Source organism: Pocillopora verrucosa, chromosome 1 (genome assembly GCF_036669915.1).
Source record: "Pocillopora verrucosa isolate sample1 chromosome 1, ASM3666991v2, whole genome shotgun sequence".
Classification (NCBI taxonomy): Eukaryota; Metazoa; Cnidaria; class Anthozoa; order Scleractinia; family Pocilloporidae; genus Pocillopora; species Pocillopora verrucosa.
In genome coordinates this window covers 28,810,025-28,830,295 of record NC_089312.1, presented here as the reverse complement: position 1 = coordinate 28,830,295, position 20,271 = coordinate 28,810,025, and the positions used below count along the sequence as shown (strand labels likewise).

At 35.3% G+C, this 20,271-nt stretch overlaps 1 protein-coding gene across 1 annotated transcript; it reads right to left on the bottom strand.

Moving 5' to 3' along the window:
• Window positions 1-134: 134 nt before the first annotated feature.
• LOC131780935 (ubiquitin carboxyl-terminal hydrolase 47) lies at window positions 135-20,258 on the bottom strand. Its single transcript, XM_059097561.2, has 34 exons — window positions 19,787-20,258; window positions 18,050-18,173; window positions 17,403-17,499; window positions 16,543-16,621; window positions 16,111-16,177; window positions 15,950-16,029; window positions 15,085-15,144; window positions 14,375-14,464; window positions 13,911-13,964; window positions 13,755-13,796; window positions 12,889-12,986; window positions 12,725-12,782; window positions 12,092-12,319; window positions 11,628-11,707; window positions 11,434-11,485; window positions 11,001-11,077; window positions 10,576-10,744; window positions 10,202-10,306; window positions 9,914-10,012; window positions 8,808-8,916; window positions 8,185-8,300; window positions 7,674-7,793; window positions 6,908-7,040; window positions 6,597-6,659; window positions 6,395-6,486; window positions 6,155-6,238; window positions 5,578-5,658; window positions 5,096-5,211; window positions 4,628-4,746; window positions 4,108-4,238; window positions 3,316-3,363; window positions 2,510-2,640; window positions 2,208-2,279; window positions 135-1,702 (listed from the first exon to the last, which is right to left on the bottom strand). Exons 1-34 carry the CDS (start codon window positions 20,138-20,140, stop codon window positions 1,612-1,614), a joined length of 3,519 nt encoding a protein of 1,172 aa, XP_058953544.2. The 5' UTR covers window positions 20,141-20,258; the 3' UTR covers window positions 135-1,611.
• Window positions 20,259-20,271: the final 13 nt, after the last annotated feature.

Sequence of the window (20,271 nt, the reverse complement as noted above, 5' to 3'; positions counted from 1 at the left end):
TTTTGTGCTTGTTCCTACTGTTCAGTTTTAACGAAAAGTTTAACTTAGCAATAAGGGGTGGGTGCCGGTTCTAATGATTTCAAACAATAGCTGCAAAAAAATTACAAGAAACTGCAAATACACCTCCCTATTTACAGAAAGAGCTTTTAATTGTTTTTGTTGTTGACTTAAGATTGTTTGTTTTCAAGATTTACAGCATCTTGATTGAAGCTTGACCTAAATTGAAATTTAATTGTAAAGATGATAGTAATAGTAGAAAAATTGATGCACAACATGAAGACAATTTGAAACTAATCTACATACTACAGTTACTGTAAATTATACTTTCATTGTTTTATTATGAGAGACCGGTAACAAAAAATCACAACATCTGATAAATGTTTTGTAAAAATCTTCAGTGACCCACAGTTCATTTGTCAAACTTCCTATAAGAGCTGATGTCGTGAGAAATATTTCTTTTACTCTGAATGAGCAAACACAAGTAGAGCTCAGAAAGCAGAAGTTGACCACAATTGTTTTAGCATTTTATGCAAGTAATTCACACAAATTCAATGCAAATAGTGGAAAACCCCAAGGAGATTACTGCTCTGTAAGGTAGAGGTAAAATTGCCCATTTGTTGGTGTTGCAGTTCCCTTTCAGCGTTAGATAATAAAGTACACTGCTAGTATCAAAATGTCCTCTAATTACAATCAAGAACTTCAGTTTTACAGCATCTTTCATTGAGTAACTACCAATGTTGAGTTTCCTGAATGGATTTTACCAAGTTACAGTTTTGACTCATCAGCCACCTCTTAAATTACACTAAACCTAGCTCTTGGAGCTTGGTATAAGATTACATACTTGAGCAAAAACGATTTTTCCATAAGCTTGAAAACTGGAATGTACACGTATCATACATGTTTCTTGAAAGCCTTCTGAAAAGAACTGTGACTGCAGGGAATAGATCAAGTGAAATATTTGTGTTTTATCCTAGATTATAAGGGCAGACTTTGTTTTATTTTCTGCAGAAAACAGATTTTGAGTATATGAAAACTTCCCAATGTTTTTCTCTTGGAGGAAAATATCAAAAAGTTCTTCTGTAACCATTTGTACATGTCCTGCTCAGAAGAACTGTGTAGACCAAAATTAACCATGAGGTGAACCAAATGGTAGAAATAAAGGTCTTATGTTTGTAGTTTAAGTTGCAAAGTCCTCTACTACATTGTAATTGTAATGAAAATTCTATTGACTTAAAATAATTGAAGCTCTGCATTTGAAGATAAGGTGAGTTAGTTCAGGGTCACTTCAGTCATCAATAAGTTTATGCAAAAAGTGAGGTTACAAAACACAATGCTAATGATCCCTAGGCCCCTTTTCATGGGAATTTTAGACATCCTCTCTGCCTTCCATGCACAAAACTATTGACTTACAAGGGCTACTTTCAATCAAACAGAATTGTTTCTGTATCTCATTGTTCTGTGTTCTTTCCCAATCCATTATTGATTGTACTAGGAACTCCATAATATTTATCAATATTGTTGCACAGTCCATCATCTCTCTATCAATGCAAGTGGTTGTGCGTTTCTTGAGTTGTTTCAACCCTGGTTAATTGAGAAGTACTATCTTTCTTTTCAGTTGCTTGGTCTGTTGTCATCAGTGTAAATTTTTAGAGCTCTTTCCTTGTAAGAAAATTTTCCAATTCTTGTATTTGAGTTGTTGCTCCTGTATGATGATAAAAAGAATGCATTTGTTCATTACTGGAAGTGGAGTTCACATGAAACTTCTCAATATAATATTCATATGTTATCCAGCAAACAGGCGATGAGAGTACTCACACGTTCCAGGTAGAAGTTTAATTTTCATCCTTATCTAATACCAACTAATTTACAAGGAAATGTGTAGCAGCTAGAGCAGACAATTAACAATGAGATCTTGGGAGTTATTATGGGTTAATTCCAAAATAGAACACCATGCTTGTGATTTGGCTACAGTTAATCTACTGTTGTTCATTTGAATTGGATTACAGGGCTAAAATAACTTCCCTTGATTACTACCTCATAAAGTATTACCAGATATTCCTAACTGCCACTTGAAAGACAACATAAAAATTAATTTTGTTTTAGTGAAATGCTGCACACACAAAAAATATTGATTGTACATCATTGTGGCTGTAATCTTTTCTGGATAAGTAAAACATGACGTCATCATGAGAGGGTGAAATTCTTACTTTGCATTTTCTTTTTTTATGATTTCCTGCTTCTTTTCTTCTGTTATTTCCATGAGCTTTTCTGTTTTATCCCTACAGAAAGGATGAAGTGTAACTTTTAAAGGTGGGAACTTTTGACAGTTAAATCTTGAACTAAATTGAAAAGGAAGCAAAGCAGAAAAACAAAGCCATAAAGCAAAGCAAAGAAGCCAAGCTTCCAGGGGCAAATATGAAATTTTGAGGACAATCTATCTACCAAGGACAGATAGATTGTCATCCAGAACATTTTAAGCCCTCCATTCCTCTGAACTAAAGACTCTAACCTGAAAAACACCACTGCTCCATCATCAGTTATCAACAGAGGACTTGCTCTAAGGGATGTCAAGTCACTTGACCAGTCACACTCATCATGAATCTCCAAAACAGACATTTCACATGGAAAGTGTCCACGGCCCTACAACGAAAACATCCCCTTAAGTTTTTTTATTACAAAAAGAAATAGGATTCTCAAAGTTCTTAAGAAAGTAGCTAAAAAATTATGTCAACTCCAACACTTTGTGTGAGGTATTGAAATCAAATATAACTTCCCCACACAATGAAAGTGTCCGCGTGGTTATCTTTTGTCAAGAAGTGTTTATGTCTTCTGATTACAAGTTATAACAGTGAAACTTCTCAACTTTCAAACTCCCATGAATGACCAAAACAGAATTTCTCTTTACAATAGCAATATCAAGCAGAAAAGTGATGAAATTGTAGGAAAATATCAGTAGGGGATCATAAGTTGTTAAAATGCTACATTTTTCAAACTACAATTATGAGAATTAATGGCAGAAAGTAAGGAGAATTATTAATGCGATATTGGGATTGAAAGGGTTAAAGCATGACTCATCAACACCATGGTGTTGGTGAGTCGAAGAACCAACAGACTTTCAAAGAAGTTGATGTTTAAATAAGTGGTGTGCATGGTAGCTTTACATCTGTGCATGATTATAACAAAGGTCAGTGCTGAAATTGCTATAAAATTGTGCAAACTAGCCTCCCAAAATATGGTAAACTACAGAAAACTAAAAAAATCCTGGTAGAGTAATTTTAGATTTTAATTTGACCCTAAATCTTGAATAATCTTCACCTTGCACAACTCTAAATTCTCTTCTGGAACACTACCAAGTTTGCTAACCTGAAAGAGAAATACACAATTACAATCTATAAATATCACAGACTACAGCAATCAATTTGGAAAGTCAAATGAAAATGTTATAGTATCTGGAAGCACAAATGTAAATATGAATCATGAAGACATAAAAATAAAAAACAGTTGACTATCTCCAAGGTATGCATATTTATGTGTCAACCAATTTGAAGCTTCAGCATCCTCCCAAGGACCCCCTGCGCATTTGAACTTTTGAAGATTGGTTTGTTCAAACTCCCAACCCTCTAGACCAAAATAGTGTTCAAATGCCCATGCCACCAAAGTGCTTATTTCATGATCTATTCTTTTTTAAAATGCAATAACAGCCACCATAAGTTTCCTTCTAAGCCATCTCCTTCCAAAAGTGAACTCTTTACCTTTAAACACCTCCATATTAAAATATAAAACACATGTGTATCACTGGAAAGAATTTTCAGTTCTGGTTCGAATTCCCCCTTCTCCCTCCCCCCCCCCCCCCCAGGTACAGATGAAGGTCAAATGTGGGTTGCCTGAAAGTGGTGGTTGAGGGGATGGGTGGTGTTGAAGCTTCTAATTGATTGGCATACTAGAGAGTGGAACTGCAATCTACAAGTCTAACTTAGGGTCAGAGTGACCCTAAACCTTGAGGGCCATCAGACTGTGAGTATGAAAAACTGCTGCCTTGGCCACAAAACCCTCAATCCATTGAAGAATTCTTTGATGAATAACATGCCCTAACTAATCCCAACTTACTGCAGCTTTCAGTTCGTCAACTACACTGTCTTGCAGAACAACCTCTTTGGGAGGGTCAAGTGTTATAGTTGAAGGATGCCAATGGCGCACATAGACTGAAAGCTGGTCTGTTGAAGTCATTAATTCAGGGCCTAGAAGAGTGAAAAATGGATGTTGTGGATATATTTTGTTTTGGAAAGTGATTATATGATGCACATACTATGTAAAAGAACAATTTGGGGATTCAGAACAGTGAAATGACACAAAATTATTAACTATAATTATAACTCAGAGTTACTTTTGCATATTAAACCTTCACACTTGAAATTCCACACCTCGATTAATGAACACAATAAAAATAGAGAAACGAAGAAACAGTAAGTCAAAATAAATAAAATTTCAGTTAGAAATTATTGTCAGTTATATTGAGGAATTAAGGGTTAACAAAAAGTATGATGGTCAAGTGTGTCATCTGACAAGAGAAGATACAGAAATTATTAAAGTGGTGATTTGATAAAAATTCTTAGTCAAACTCACACACCTTCTAATATTTCCAGGAAAACTTCAAAACTTGCATACACCTGAATGTGGTCTTCAAACACCTGAGAATCAACATACACTGCAGCAGGATTCTTCCAGTTTTTTCTTCTCATCCTGAGACTAAAAATAAAAAAAGGAAAAGATAAAAGAGAAAAAAATTCCTTATTTGAAGGAAAACAAAACAAAAAGTTAACAGTTTAACTCTTTTTGAGTTTTTTCAAAAACAAATAAATAAACAAGGAAGTAACATGGCCGTATCTGCTGCAAAATAAACAAGTGCTGTTTAACAGGCATAAAACCAGCTGGAAGGGTTCCATATTTAATTAACCATACTAACTAATAAATATTAATTCATAGTAATAATATTTGTGTTAATTCATATTAACATTCAGTGGAGGTGGGAAAAAAATTTTTTTACCTTTAAGTGTACCCTTTCAGCTGAAAATCTTAGAGTGATGATTAAACTTACTTTTCAACAGGTACATCAATACCACATCTTTGGCAGATTTCTGGCTGTAGAAGTTCTTTGCATTGTTTCACTGACATACCATCAGTTACAATCCAGTCACAAAAGTACTTGTAAGGCTAGAAGTGAAACAGATACTACCATTCAATTCATTTCCTTCAGCAAAGACTAATCATCATCATGACATGTAATTAAAGGGCTCTATTGCTTTAAAGTAGCCTTAGTTTATCTCTTCTCCCAAAAGGAATCAGTGGCCAAACTGTGGGTCAAAATTCTTTTCCAGACACCAACTATAAAGTTTTATTATAGACTGATATTGTTATAAAACATAGTTTAAGCTCAACTTTGACAGTTAGGAAGGAATTTTATGCTAATTATTTGCAGGAAAAAGGATTGTAGCAATTGTATTGAATGCAGGTAGAATTTGCGCAATGAGTCCAGGAATAGATATACAGAACAAATTCTCTGTAACAAATCACCCTCACCTCCTTTTCCGTAGGATTTAGTAGAAATATTTTTAGCTGATGTTCCCCTTTCTTGAGGGCACGACTGTACTTTACTCGTATCTAGCACAGAAAGAATTGAATGCCTCATATCCACTACAAATGTAACGTCTACTAAAGATTGCTGTAGAGCATAATTTTCCAGCAAAGTGCAAACATACTTTACAAATAAAGTCAATTGCTAGATAGCACAAAAGCTTAAAAGGTTGTGTTTGTTTCATGTAGAAACTGTCAATAAAATGATCTTACTCCACCATTCAGCTGGTGAATAAATGTAAAATGAACCAGACCACAGCAAGTCCATGTTCCTTTACAATTTTACTAATTTAACATGTAGAGGAAAATGAGGAAGGGCAAGAATTAACCTATCGATATAATAATGCCATCATTTACAACAAAATAAGTATCTAAAAGTGCAGCCTACATGATTCTGACAGTTTTCAAACTGTATATTAAAATGAACTCTACCAATGTGTCACTCAAACAGAAAAACAATATTGAAACTACCATGAAAATAGCAACATTTCACTGTCCTGAAAAATTCCGCATTGGCACCAACCTTAGAATCATCACTGAAGCTTGTAAGTGGGTCAGTTAACTTGCTGTACTCAATTTCTTGGTTGTTTGAGTATACTCTGTAAACCTATGATCATGAAAAACAGACCTCTAGTATCAATGACATCTCAAATGAAACTCTGGTTTATGCCTGTTCTCCACCAGCAAATGATTGCAACTTCACAAGTCATCTCTAATTCTGTTTGGTAAATAACATAAACTAAAGACATTCTCTAGTACCTACCCTAAAAAACTCTGGTGCACATCCAACATCGCTCTTCAGAATTTCCTTCAGTTTTCCAAGGGTGATTCTTTTGTCCACTCGGACAAGTTTTTCTAAAAATCAAACATGGCTTGCAATTATTTCCTAGGAAAGTGCAAGAGTTAGTTAATGAAGACTTATGTTACCATAACTGTATCTCTGTACTCTTGACACAACTTCTCACCTCTTTGTTTTCCATTCTTCTCTGAATCAACTGTAGTCTCACAGATATATCTGCTTGTGTGCTCTATGGGCAAGAGGTTGTTACACATGTGTTAGTATGTAAGGAGTTCTCTGTTCAAACATCAATGTAATAATTGTGAATTATCATGATCCCAAAACATTAATGACATCATCTTGTTTTTCAAACCAAGCCAATGAACTACATAACCAGATGTAATAGAGATGTACACAGAGAAGATAAAAATCCTTCCATTCTCAGATTACAAAGTAGCCAAATATGGTTCAACTAACAATCTTTAAGGCCCCACATACCTGATGGTTTTGTAGATGGATCTGGTAATAAAACAAACAATTGAATAGTGTGCTGAAATACATCTAAGACTTTGAACAGTTTGGAATCTTTAAACTGAACATCTTCCTCTTTATCAGAAGCTTCTACAAACACCTAGTGGAATATAACCACAAACATTCATTTTGTTATCCAAGGCAAATATTTTGTACCAGACAATAACTTAATCTGAGTTGACTGCAGGTTCATATTAAGCAGAAACTTGAGGCCACCTAAGTCTTGGCTCAAGCAAATGGGCGCATGCAGCTAAAAGTTATACTGCAGTATGCCATACCAGTTGACAGCTAGGAAGATTGTTCCCCTCCCCCCTTCTATTTATTGAATGGGATACCAGACAAACTCCTCCTTACAATTTCCACACCATTTGCTGATAAAACTGATTTTAAGTGATTTAAAATTGATTCAAAAGCATCCCCTTCCTAATTTTTTCTTTAACCCACAATGAGGGATTGGCACTATTCTGGAAAAGAAGAGATTTAGGGAACTGATTCCTTTTCAACTCTTTGCATGACAACATTATATTGTATGTGCAAAGGTAAAAAGAGGCACTCTAGAAATAAAGTGTGTTGACCAAGCACTGAACAGAGAGGCCTTGCCAAACACTGATCTACAACCTTTACATTTAAACCCCATGTGTAAAAGACTGTGCTACCTCATTTCTCTTAGCTATATCATACATTGAAGAATATGCAATTTCATCTGGAAAAAATATTTGAGTGATTTAAATACCCTGTTGTTTTTGAAGAATCCAAGTTCTTTTAGAACTTTGCTTGGGTTATCTAGCAGCTTCAGATCATTGTAGGATCCTTCAAACGCAACCCTCATACAGTCCACAGGAAGATTAAATTTCTGCACATGAATTAAATGATAATCCATTTTTTAAATAACAGTGAAACATATGCATAACATTTTATGGAGCAGTCTATTTTTAAATCTCTCAAAGTGTTGTTTGGAGAGAATAGGAACAAGGCAAAAGAAGGAGAATAAAAAGGGTGAAAAGATGAAAGGGGAAGGGGTCCCAACCCCCCCCCCCTCCCCAACCAGGTCAAGCAACTTTTTCTCAACTACCCGTAAATGGAGCCTGAGAACTTGTAGACCAAACAATGACCATAGCATTTTTAGAGGCAAACAAAGAAAGTTGCCAAGAGACAAACCACAAAATAGACCAATGAGTAATGTACAGTGTCTCTTGGAGGTAAGAAAAGCCTGAGACTTGCATGGAAAAAGAAACTGTTCTTACTTCATGAATAAGATCACAAAGATCCCCCACAGTTGAACTGAGCAGTGGTCGCACATTTACATATGGATCCACCTTTTCTTTTTCTAGATGCACCACATGAACCTTTACTGTTGTACCTAGGAGCGGGAAAAAAAAATGCTATTAAAATTTTCACACTTTGATCCCCTGAGTGCTTGAGGACACAAGGGCATAACAACAAAATACTAACAGATGTCCCTCCTGTGTGTTTTTATACTCAGATTTGACAATAACACCAAAGTAAAATTACATTCATTTAACACTCAAGTAAGCTCTAACTCATTCACCATGTTTCATTTATGGATGAGAGAACTACTGATTATTTCTTCCTGGTAAAAACATGAAAATATCACCAACACTATCTACCCTACAACCTAAAAAGCAGTCTATCTGGTTGTTCCAAGGGTGGATAACACTATCCACAGGACAAATTTGCATTTTCTAATAAATAGTGTCTTATTTATTGGATGACTTATATTCCTTTTGAACAACTGGGCCTAGTTCAATAACATTATCTCACCTATGGGTATACATATATAAAGTAATTTAGATGGTAGTTTATTGGAGTTATCAACAAACAAAGGAACAATTTAGATCAAGTTTACCTCCAGGTTTATAGGGTTTAAATCTTTCATCTTCCTTTCTAGTTTCAAGGAGAAGGTCAAACATGTAGGATTGTTTAACTCCATTCAAAACTTTGCCAATGGGATTATCCTGTTTGTGAAAGAGGAGATACAAGATCAATGCAAATGGTAGCTGTTTTTTCAAATTTACTATTAGTATCAATGATCTAGCGATGTGGTGAGTTTACAGAAAGAACTGCATTTAGTAGCCTGGCACTATTTGGCCGGTGACAACCTCCTTTTTCCAAGGTCCATTTAGTGTTAACAAGATCATCTAGGAATAAGTGAATGTAAGGGTGTTTTTTATGAGGGACCGAAAAAAAAGTTGATGCCTCTAGTTAATTAGGGGAATCTTCGAAATCTTTGGCCTCCAAGGCATTTCTATTGATTTGGCAGCAACTTGAAAAATATTGCTATCTCCTTGGCTTGATTCTACTTGAGTAAACCCTTTAAACCCCAAGATCTCACGAGTAATTCTCCTTACCTTCTGCCATAAATTATTAAGACATTACTCTGGAAAAGTTAGTATGGGATCAACTAATAATTAAATATTCTTTTTTTTGATCCATAAAATATTTTTTGATTATACACTATTGGTCTAAATGCACCACATGACTGAAAGTTTTCCAGCTAAAACTGGGGGATATCCAGGGATGTTGATAAACACAATAATAAACACAGTAGCCTCTATTTCGTGGAAAAATACGCTTGTATATTTGTCCTTTTTGACTCATTCTTCCCTCTTTCCAGGTTTACTTTGGAATTTGGAGTTTGGTTTTGAGGTAGAGGAATACCAAAGTAAAAGCCTTAGCAATGAGGCAATAATTCAAGAGCCAACCATAAACTACACCTACATGCAACACCAGCATTGGAGATTGCACCTTAATCATTTCATTAGATATTTTGTTGTAATGGATAGTTTGAAGCTTCAAAATTCCCCCCTTCCCCACAATTCTAACTTTTGAAGATTGCTTCATTCAAATTCCTGCCCTGCCCCCTTAGCCAAAATTGTGTCCAAATGCACCCGAAATACACTGTATCTAATGCACTGCATGCACTATATTTGAATACAAAGATAACAAACTCACCTCTTCCCCATCATATGACCTTTCAATGTAATCATAGTATTCATCAAACTTCACAATTCGACACTGTTCAGCTGGGAGAATTTCCTCCAAGTGGAAAAGCTACCATAACAGAGCAAAATTATCCAATGAGGATCTTGTAAAATGACGTAATGGTCTTATTTTAAAATGCCACATTCTTAACTCTCGTAATCAAACTTCAGTTTGTAATTCTCTGCATCTGTACTGTGTCTAATACTGGTTAGTAAGATGTAAAAAAAAAATCTCTTTTCATTATGTAATGTGCCATACCTTGTGAGCCACAGATACTGCATCTTTCAAAGTTGTATCCTTGTGAATTTCAAGTTTCTGTTCCATGATTCTCCTACTCTGAGGGTGCTCACAAAAAATCTTGATCTGGAGCAAAATAAACACATTTATTCTGTTCAAAATTGAGACCCTTACAAAATCATGTGCTTACCTCACTAACACATCTATCAGTTCAAAACTTCAACAACCACAGGGTGAGTGAAATGTTTTGCCCAACAACAAATCACAATGACACTTACGAGGGCATGACCCCTTGCCCTTTAATCAGCAAGCCACAAAATCTCCCACTTCTGATTCAAACCATCTATACAAAGCTTGCTTTTAATTTATTAGCTTCTACACATCTGCATTCTTACCTTGCACATGGATCTCTCCATTTCTTTTCTTCTTCTCTCATATTCTTCTTGTTTTTTCAATTTTTGCATCAACTCCTCAATGTGGAGGGGCATGTCACACTGTTCCAGGAACTTGCAGTTTCTTTCAGGATTGACTTGTCTATACATCAGCATGTATGCATTTGTTGAACTGCAAATGTCACCAATAAACAATCTCATTCTTCAACAACAGTTCTACATCTGCACTTGTGTGACAAAAAATTAGTAGCATAGTATAATAAAAAGGTCAAGTACACAAAGTTGTTGGAAAGTTTTCAAGTAGCTGGCCATAGTGTTGCAGTATAAGGTGGCTAAAGGTATTTTGCCATCTCTAACTAAAGCAAAGCAACTAAGATAAGGTTATATTTATTAATTACTAACTACAGTAACTCACAAACAAATGTTACCTGGAGTAGACTGATGAATAGTAGGTCCTTGATGATTCAAATCCTCCATAAGTTCTTTCAATATCATCATCACTGGCCTGATTGAGTTCGTAATGAAGGAATTGAGAAGAAAACAAAGGAATCAAATTTATGGGAACTTGATTTCTCCCTTCTTTGGTAGAATAAGGCCATAATTTTCTCAACGTACCTTAACCTTCTTTAATGGCTCAAGGCAACAATGTCCTACAGCTCAAGTCATTTCTTCCAGCTTCAAACGTTGAAGAAGTTTTCTCATCTTTGACCTTAATTTATCTACCTCTTTCGTTTCCGCCTCTTTATACCTCTATACTAAGTCTTGGATGTGTAATTCCCAAAAATTTCTAAGAATACCCTCTATCAGATAGAAAGCCATATGCATGTCATTTTTTTGTATCACTGTGACCACAACACTTACCTTTGTGACACTCTGGTCATTAAAGCAGTACCACTTCCCATTTGTGAATGATCTGTGATATTTGGGACAGGAAAACATTACAATTTCAATAACCTGATGGAACACAGAACACGCTTCAAACAGAAACAGATCACTCCATCCTAAATAAATACTGACTACATGACTGCATGCAGGATACAATAAATAAACCTCACTTGATGTATGCATAATAGTGGCCTCCTGATGCACTTCCTGAATGAATCATGATGGAGAATAACTCATACCAATATGGACCCTAAAAAAAATAAAACACAGACAAATGAACTCGGCAACTTAATGTATGCTATAAAATCTTAGACTACCCCTATCCCCCCCCAAAAAAAAAAAAATAAAAAAGGATGTCTGGCATTTGGTACATGTTGAGAATATTATTTTTAGTAAGGTTTCTGGAATGTTCCACAATAAAACTTAATCACACTCATTGACATTCATGGACACTAGTCAAGAATATATTTAAGTTTTGCTAAGCAGGCATGTGGGCCATAGTAATGTTCATGACTGTCAGTCAAAACATAGCGAGGTATGAATGTTTGTAACAAACTTATGCAATGCAATTTGCAGCACAAAGAAATGTAACACTGGAAGGAGGAGGTGCATTCAAGACTACAGTCCATCTAACCTTCATGTCCTGTGCCAGGTCACCATTGCACATGTCTTCAGTAAGCTCCACTTTCTTTGATGCTGTGGCCCCATCCACTTGACTACCTCCTTTACTGCTATTGTCCACCTCATCTTCTTCAGTAGATGTGCCATTATCAGAACAGCCTTCACTCACCCCACTGTCAGTTTCAGTGCTGCATGTGCTTGGCGAGTCCCCCTTTAGATTAGCATCTTCATCTGCATCATTCTTGACATCATAAATAGAAATCAGTGTTGAGAGGTATTGAACAGTGTTTGTACCCTTTTTTGGAAACAAATTTCAGGGACTTTTCAAAGACTTTTCCAGGACTCAGATAGATTTTTCCAGGGCTCCAAATTTCACCTTAAATCCTTTTGTTCCCAAGGTTTCAAAATCATTTCTCCTTATGTTCTACATACATTTCTTATAACCTAAATTCTGAAAAATTTATTGCTTAATTTAAGCAGATTTCCAAGACTTTTCAGCCCTAGAAAATGTCAAAATATAATTCCAGGACTTTCCAAGTTTTCCAGGACTTATATAAACCCTAGTTAAATTTTTCTATAATTGTTCATGTAAAAAGAATAACATGAATATCATTCTCTATTCTGCAGCAACAAGCCTAATACTAACCTCCTCCAAATCTTCACTTATAAAGTCTTCCAAATTGAGGTATTTGGGAAATGTCATTCTATTGAGAGAAGTAAATGAAAAACAAATCTTCCAGTGTATGTTAGAAAAATCACACTACATAGTTACATTAAATCAAACGTCATTAGCCCATGTAAAATACAAACCTGTCATTCAGTTTGACTCTATGAAGTGTTGCATAGTCAAATGCAAAGCGCTTTAGTTGTAACGTCAGAAGATATGGGAAAGATAAAAATTTCAAACCCTATAAGAAAAAAAAATTTAAGCACAGTGTATTTTGCTGTTAAAATAAATCTCAGAGGGAAGCTATGTGTTTAAATAACCTTTCCAACATGTTAACGGTTAAAAACTATTAATACTGAGTCAATAGCAAATGGCAAATCTACATCTCCAATAAACAAGTATGCTCACAGATGCAAGTAATAACAGGAATATTATCAACAAGTATACTAGCCAGAGAATAGTGTAAAGAATGCCAAGAATATTCTCTAACCCTGAATGAAAAGTAGCACAGAAAATCACAATTCAGCTGGAGAATTTTGCCTGGTACCTGTGAGAATTCTGTGTTATCCAAACTTAATAAATGCTTCAATGTTAACCCTTCACTCCCAAGATCTGATTTTAGTAATTCTCCAAACTGTCTGCTATACAATTCTCATCAAGTTGGTATTGAGAATTTGGTATTGGTTCAACTCATGATCCTCTATTTTATATTTATTGTCTGCCATATAATTCTCACCAAGTTAGTACAAAGAATTTGGTATTAGATCAACTCATGATCTTCTATTTTATATTTTTCTATATTCTTGGTCACTCACGAGAGCTAAAGCTGTATATGAGGTTCTTTGTTTTGTATCCTAGGGTCAGCAAATTTTTTGTCTTTAGTGCTCACAAGTAAATGATAATTAATTAATTTTGAAATAAAAATTGAATCTTGATAAAAACTTTAACTTTTCTTGGAGACTAATTGTAAATTACAAAATACATAGCAGACATCCATGCAATCACTTGCCTTGCGGGCATCACATTTCTCATTGCATTTCTCACAGAAGTACTGTGAAAAAAGAAAAATTGATTATGCAAATAATTTTCTACAAGGCCTAGCTTTTCTAAGAAAAAAGCACAATTTCAAATTAACACTTGTAAGAAAAAATCCACCCTAATTTACCTGATTTTGGCCCTCCAGGAGTTCTGTAGTAACAAAACTCTTCAAGGCAATTTCCTATGGGGAATCAAACTAGATATCATCCACTTTTCTCTAAACATTTCTGAAGGTGCTGATGAGAAGATTAATTTTGTTAGATAATCAAGAGCCTCTTTAGTTTGTCATCATTTCCTTCATTCTTGCGTCCTTAGTGTATGATTAAATCACTAAATTTTAGTAGTGATACTGTAAAGAGGAATTAGAAGCAAGTCATTCTTAAATGTCAAAGGGTAAACAGGTTCCCTAATTCATTTTTTGTTTGCTTTGTTTGTACTATGAGATGATTACTCACATGTACATACAACTTTAATGCAATTTAAATTATTTCTAATTAAAGTTACTTACAAAGGCAAAATTCTTGATATATAAAGAACAGAATGTGTTATAATGTGCCATTACTTAAACTTGGAATGGAAGAGTTAACTTACCACACTACCCAAAGCCTGCTTTGAGCCAAAAGGTCTGATTGCCAATGGAATGTCTAGATATGTGTCTGTCCGAGCACTTTCATGGCCACACTAACAAAGGCAAATTATCCACTTTCACAATTAAATCCAACATTTTCTTTTAAAAGCTGCACTCATTTCCAGCCTTTTTACTTCATGAATTCATAAATACCCTTCCCTACATGCATTGTCAAAGCAGACAGATTTGAAAAGATATTCAAGATTTATCAGATGAAGGTCTCCTCTGATGAAAAATGAGAATCTACACCTACATATAATTAATCATAATTTAGTATCAATGACTATATAACAGTTGTGGGGGGAATTGATTTTCAGATCTAAGATCTAAAGTTGGAAGACTGATGCAGCCTGTATGGAAGAAATGAAGCACAAGATATACTAAATTACAGAGAAACCAATCAGGGACACCTTCAGAAAAATATACTAGAGGACTCCAAAAACTAAGAGAATCTGATAATTTATAGTAAGCTCAATTTCATGTCTGCACAAAAGAGCACTCTATACAGTGATTTCCCTTATTTTGAGCACAACAGGTAAATGGAATTTTAAAACTGGTAATTTTACCTGTTTAATTTTCAAAAATTCCATGGGATTTTAGGCATACATACAGGTGGTAAATTCTACTGGTAAACACATGAAAGGAGAACACTGATGAGGAGTTAAATGCATACCTGCTGGCATTTAACATAGTCCTTAAGCTTCCCTTGATACAGTTTGTTAATTAGATCATCCTGTAGGCAAATAAAGAAGCTTAGTTTCTTAGAAATGGAGTACAATCCCTAAGTCAAACTCCTGAACCATTGGGAGCATTCATTCAATGGGTAATGACATAAAAATTCCACAATCACTTTAAACAAGCACCTAGATCGGGCATTTGATAAACCAAAACAATCAACGACATTCGACCATGTGGTGGAAAAACTAGAACAGAGCCGAGTAACAGTTTACACAGAATACTGTCAAAACAGAGGCCAGAAAAAACCTGCTGGAAAAACCCTAATAGGGGGAAAAAAAAAAGCTTGGTAGGAAATCTGTGAAGGATCCATGGCTCATGCTCTGAAAAGCCCATCCAACAAAGGCTACATGGCTAGAAGGTCTTTGCCCTTATTTACTAAAAATGTATTCCAACAAAGCACAGAAAACTCTAGATAATTTTAGGAAATGCAAACAAGCTAAGGAACCCCTGCAAAACTCAAACTGTGACTAGTAAATTGAATATATACTAAAAAATGTGAGTAAGACGAGATGTTGGCCTAGAATGCTTTCCCATGTGATAAGCATCCCTTTTATAGCACTCCATGCTACCCATGCTGCAATTCAACTGCCCCAGTCCCCACTGCTCCTGTGCTGCAGAAATATTTCATTTCCAGCTAATTCATATCCACTCAACCCCTGGAAATTCCATTTACTCTCATTCAAGATATTGACTTACTAATTAAAATAATTTAATGATCAACTCTTTTTCTACTTTATCTATTCAAATCTACATCCCTGGTTGCTTACTTATCTACCATACTACTAATAATATTTATTTACCTGATCAGTATTTTTAAACTTGCTTTCCAGAGCATCAAACATGACTCTGCACAGCTCCTGTACATCATGCTGTTGCCATGCTGAAATTAAAAGACAACAAAAATAACTTCAAACCTAAACTGTGGTCTGTAATCATGTAAAAATAGTTCACAAGTCAATACCCTCACTACTGTCCCATCCAAAGCTCTTGGTAACATCAGTAGTCTCTACAGCTCTCTTGGAACTCGTCTGAAAAATAAAAAGGTACCATTCAGTCATTCATTCTGACAAAAATGTTAAAATAGTTATCAGGATTCACAGAAAAGGATTGTATTGTTGAACATCAAGATAAATATAATTAAATTCATTGACTCTTCACACCCTAACATCAATATGCTTATTCTCCATACTGTTCTCTGTACATTTCCTAAGATACCAACAAGGAGAATTTGTTTAACAATCACAAACTTCTTTAGTTGGTGATCATTTCCTTTTTCTCATGACCTTTAAAAGTGATTCAGGGGTGATATTAGATGCTGGTCACTCTTGGAGTCATAAGGTTAAACACACAAATTGGGAATTTATCTAGTAAATCAATGTTGTACCACTGGTACCTGTAAATGGAGGAAAAGCTTTTGAAGTTGGTAAGGAATACTCTTGGCTGCTTCATCTTCATTTCCAATGAACTCCCACCTAAGATGTTAAATGTTTATTTACATTTATTACATCAATCATTAACAAAGTCTATTACATCAAACACTATATTCATGATTATGATAGAGCGAGGAAATGTAAATATGTGAAGCAGCAAATAACAAGTGAAAACAATGTTGACATGAAATTGTAATTATTAAAAACTCTTCCTTATTTTGTGTTTTGCTGACTTAAGAAGGTCCAGTGACAGATAGTACAAACTAAACACATGCTTGAATTTCTGGCTATGAATCCTGAAAGTTAGTAGAAGCCCTTAAAATGTCCAAGAACACCTAACCTCATCATTCATTGATTGTTTGGAGAACAATACTTTCAAATGAGACATACTGGTAACATCTTTACTTCATCCATTCACTTGAAAAATATTTTAAATGGGTTGGTATACAATAACCAACTGTTTTTTTCCATCAGTCAGATCTGGCCAGTTGGACATGGAACAAGTTGACTTGTTCTAAGAAACAGCTATAACTGGCTATGGCTTAATTGTTTCTGTCCTTTTAGAGGGGTAATTAAGTTTTAATGCTTTTATGAGGACTAAAAAATGTGGAGAACATTTTGCAAGTTTTGAACAATCAAAACTACAAACAATGGTGTGGAATTATTTCTTATCCTTTAGCTTGGAAATTATGTGGCAAGGCAAAACTCACAAGCCTCTACTCTCAAAGAGTTAACTTTTTCTTCAATTCTCACTCACACAAGCAAGAATCATTACTAAAAGTTTTATCAGTAATTACATGTATTGAGAATTATCCGCACAAACCTGTATATAGCATTTCTAAATTCTGGGGTCATGAATAATGTCTGTAGTAGACTGTTCAAATAGCATGTCATTGCCTGGTTTACAAGACCAACAAACCCTGTATTCAACAAATAGAGTAAACAGTTTACCAGTGGCAGACTCAATTGTAACTAAAGGAAAAGTTTGTCATGCAGTACCCATTAGAAGTGACAAGTCTACCAAGGACATTATTGGTTAAGGCCTAGGGTGCTCATGATGTATCCTGAATTTTTCTTCTTTACAGGTGGAGCTGTTTTGTCAAACATTCTCCTGTAACTTTGTGCTATTCTCCTACATTCAGCAGCAAAGCAAACCATGCAAAAGCATGTGCAATGCCCTTTACAAACCTCACTTGGACTCTTGACATCCTTTCAGAGAACTTTTGCACTGATTTGGTGTTAACCTGGCCTTAATTACAGTGAGCCCCATTTAAAAGATTTGGTCGGTAGAATTGGAGGGAACAGAGTAAGTGCTCTTAAGGTAGCAACAAAAAAAGGTAGGCATCTCCCAAGTTTCCCCCCTCTGCAGGTACAATACTTCAAACTGCGGATGACTGCGTGGTTGCCTAGATCCAATTATATTTAAATTATGCATATGCAACTGATAAAAAAATCATCCTGAACCCTAACCTGTTTCAGACTTTCCCAAAGTGTAACTATCACTGGAGGAGGAATAATAACTACTTGAAGTGCTAGAATTGCTTTGGAACAGGTTGCTGACACTCCCTGTAACTGAATCATCATCATCATTCTCCTGCAAGGCAACAGGTAAAGTCAGCAAGTAACCCCCATGACCTATCTGGCTGGAGCTTGTGGGGTTTTCAGTCGGCAGTAGTACTGCTTCTTTCCTTTAGGATAAGGGGTTAGTCCATTGCAGGCTACCCTGTATTGAGTCATTAAGTTAACACGATAATCTGCCAGTTGGCATTTAATGGACTCCTGAGTGGAAAAAAGCAACGGGAGACAAAAGTGTCTCACTCAAGAGTGTTTCACAGTGACCTGACTAAGGCTCAGACTTAAGCCTTGCTAACCCTCCATGAATTGTCTTTCTCTTGAACTGTCCTCAAAGGATTGGACAAAATTTAATTTTTCAAATCTCAATGTGTTGAACAGAACCACATCTTAAATAAACTTAAATAGTACACTACGAGAAATAAAAACTAAGTTGACATATAAATCTCCACCAATTTACAAACTCCAACTGCCTAATCAGGGTCAAATTGATCCACAGAAAATATTCACAACAAGTATTTTGGTTTAAAACTAAATAGATTGGATAATCTAACTTGAAGCTTCAAAGAAAAAGTCCCCTTTATCAATTGAGATCACTTTTGATCATCTTTTTTAGGTTGAGACCTGAGGAAATCTTAGCTAACTGAATCACACCCTTAACTGTTTCTTGACCTCTGACCCTCTAGGACGATGAGTGAAAAGTGCCAGGAGTACAATTATTGGTTTGCTGCACATACGTGTAAAGTTGAATTACATTTTGGATGACAATGAGAGGATATCTGCAAATGACATTTTGTTTTCTCTTTTGAAACAATCTTAGTATAATCAATCAAATATAAATAAAGATGGAAGATGAATTCCCTTGTCACTAGTTTATACGAAATTGTCATTGAAATATTGACTTTTGCCAACAAAATGCAGTAATTTTTGACAGATTGTCAATTCTTCAATGTAATGAGAGACAACAGTTTAGCTGACACTACTTATTGGATAATATTACAGAAATAACTCAAGTGATGTAATCCAAAGATCAAACTGTTTTTCTGAGGGTAAGATCTGTTGCAAATTTTGATTTCTTGTCAAATTCTACTATGCACTGTTCGTGTATATGGTTCAACTATACTCCAATATACCTTTTTTTTTTTTTTAATAGAGCGAATTCTACTCTAAAGCTTTCCCCACCTATGTAAATCAAACCAAGACAGATCTAATTACACACCCTTGAGTAAAATACGAAAACCTCAGTAATCTAAGAGGCACCGGAAACTTGTACATCAACTTTACCAGTTCCTGCATGTAACTACAAGAACGTAGCATTTTTTTGTAGTTATCCTATCTTCGATTCTGTTCGCCATGCATTGCAGCAAACATAATTTAATATCTTTCGTTTCGCCAAAATGAAACACAAAGCACTTGTTGATGAACCATTTTTAGAGCAAATGCCCGTTATCATGATGTTTTTACGTATTTCGCATTACATTCAGAAGTTCAGGAAGGTAAATTTATACATTTTATTGTATTGAAGCTTCTCATTGATTGCGCAAAAGATTCAAAACCTTCTCGCGATCAGCTTGATCATCCATTTTATTGCCAAAGACTATTAATAACTTGAAAAGGGCTTGATGGTTCACTAACCTTCGTTTTCTTCGGTTGTTCACCATCTTTATCTTTGATCAGAAAATTGTTCTTTTTCCCGTTGGCCGCCAGGCCGACTTCTTGTAAAGTCTTCGCCTTTTCATCATTTAGAACTACCTCTTCGTTGCCTCCACCAATGAATTTATTCCACACGAGAAGGAAGGTGTCTTCTACATAGCTTACTTGTTTGGCGACGTAAGCGTACAAATCTTTCACAAGAGTAGAGGCTGGAAGATTCACTGTATGATTGTTTTGTTTCCTGTCGACAGTTGTTTCGTCCTTTACGATACACAAAATTGTTGGTTCTTCGTCATTTTCAACTGGAACTACTTCTTTAGACGTTGCATTGACCATTCCTGGTCAAAAAAATCCCGTAAAGACGGCTGTTCTCGTTTGTAGAAGGACAACTTCCCGATTGAAACTTAGTCACAGACTACAAAAAGTGCAGGGAAGTGAAAGTTCGAACACACATCTGTGGTAAAAAT

What these genes read in the sequence shown, in the direction of transcription:
- LOC131780935 (XM_059097561.2), bottom strand. Translation starts at nt 20,140, where the DNA reads ATGGTCAATGCAACGTCTAAAGAAGTAGTTCCAGTTGAAAATGACGAA. An exon ending in AGTTTAAAAATACTGATCAG is followed by an intron (nt 15,145 to 15,949) that starts GTAAATAAATAT and finishes ATTTGCCTACAG; the next exon opens with GATGATCTAATTAACAAACT. An exon ending in GGTCATATGATGGGGAAGAG is followed by an intron (nt 8,917 to 9,913) that starts GTGAGTTTGTTA and finishes TTTCACAAACAG; the next exon opens with GATAATCCCATTGGCAAAGT.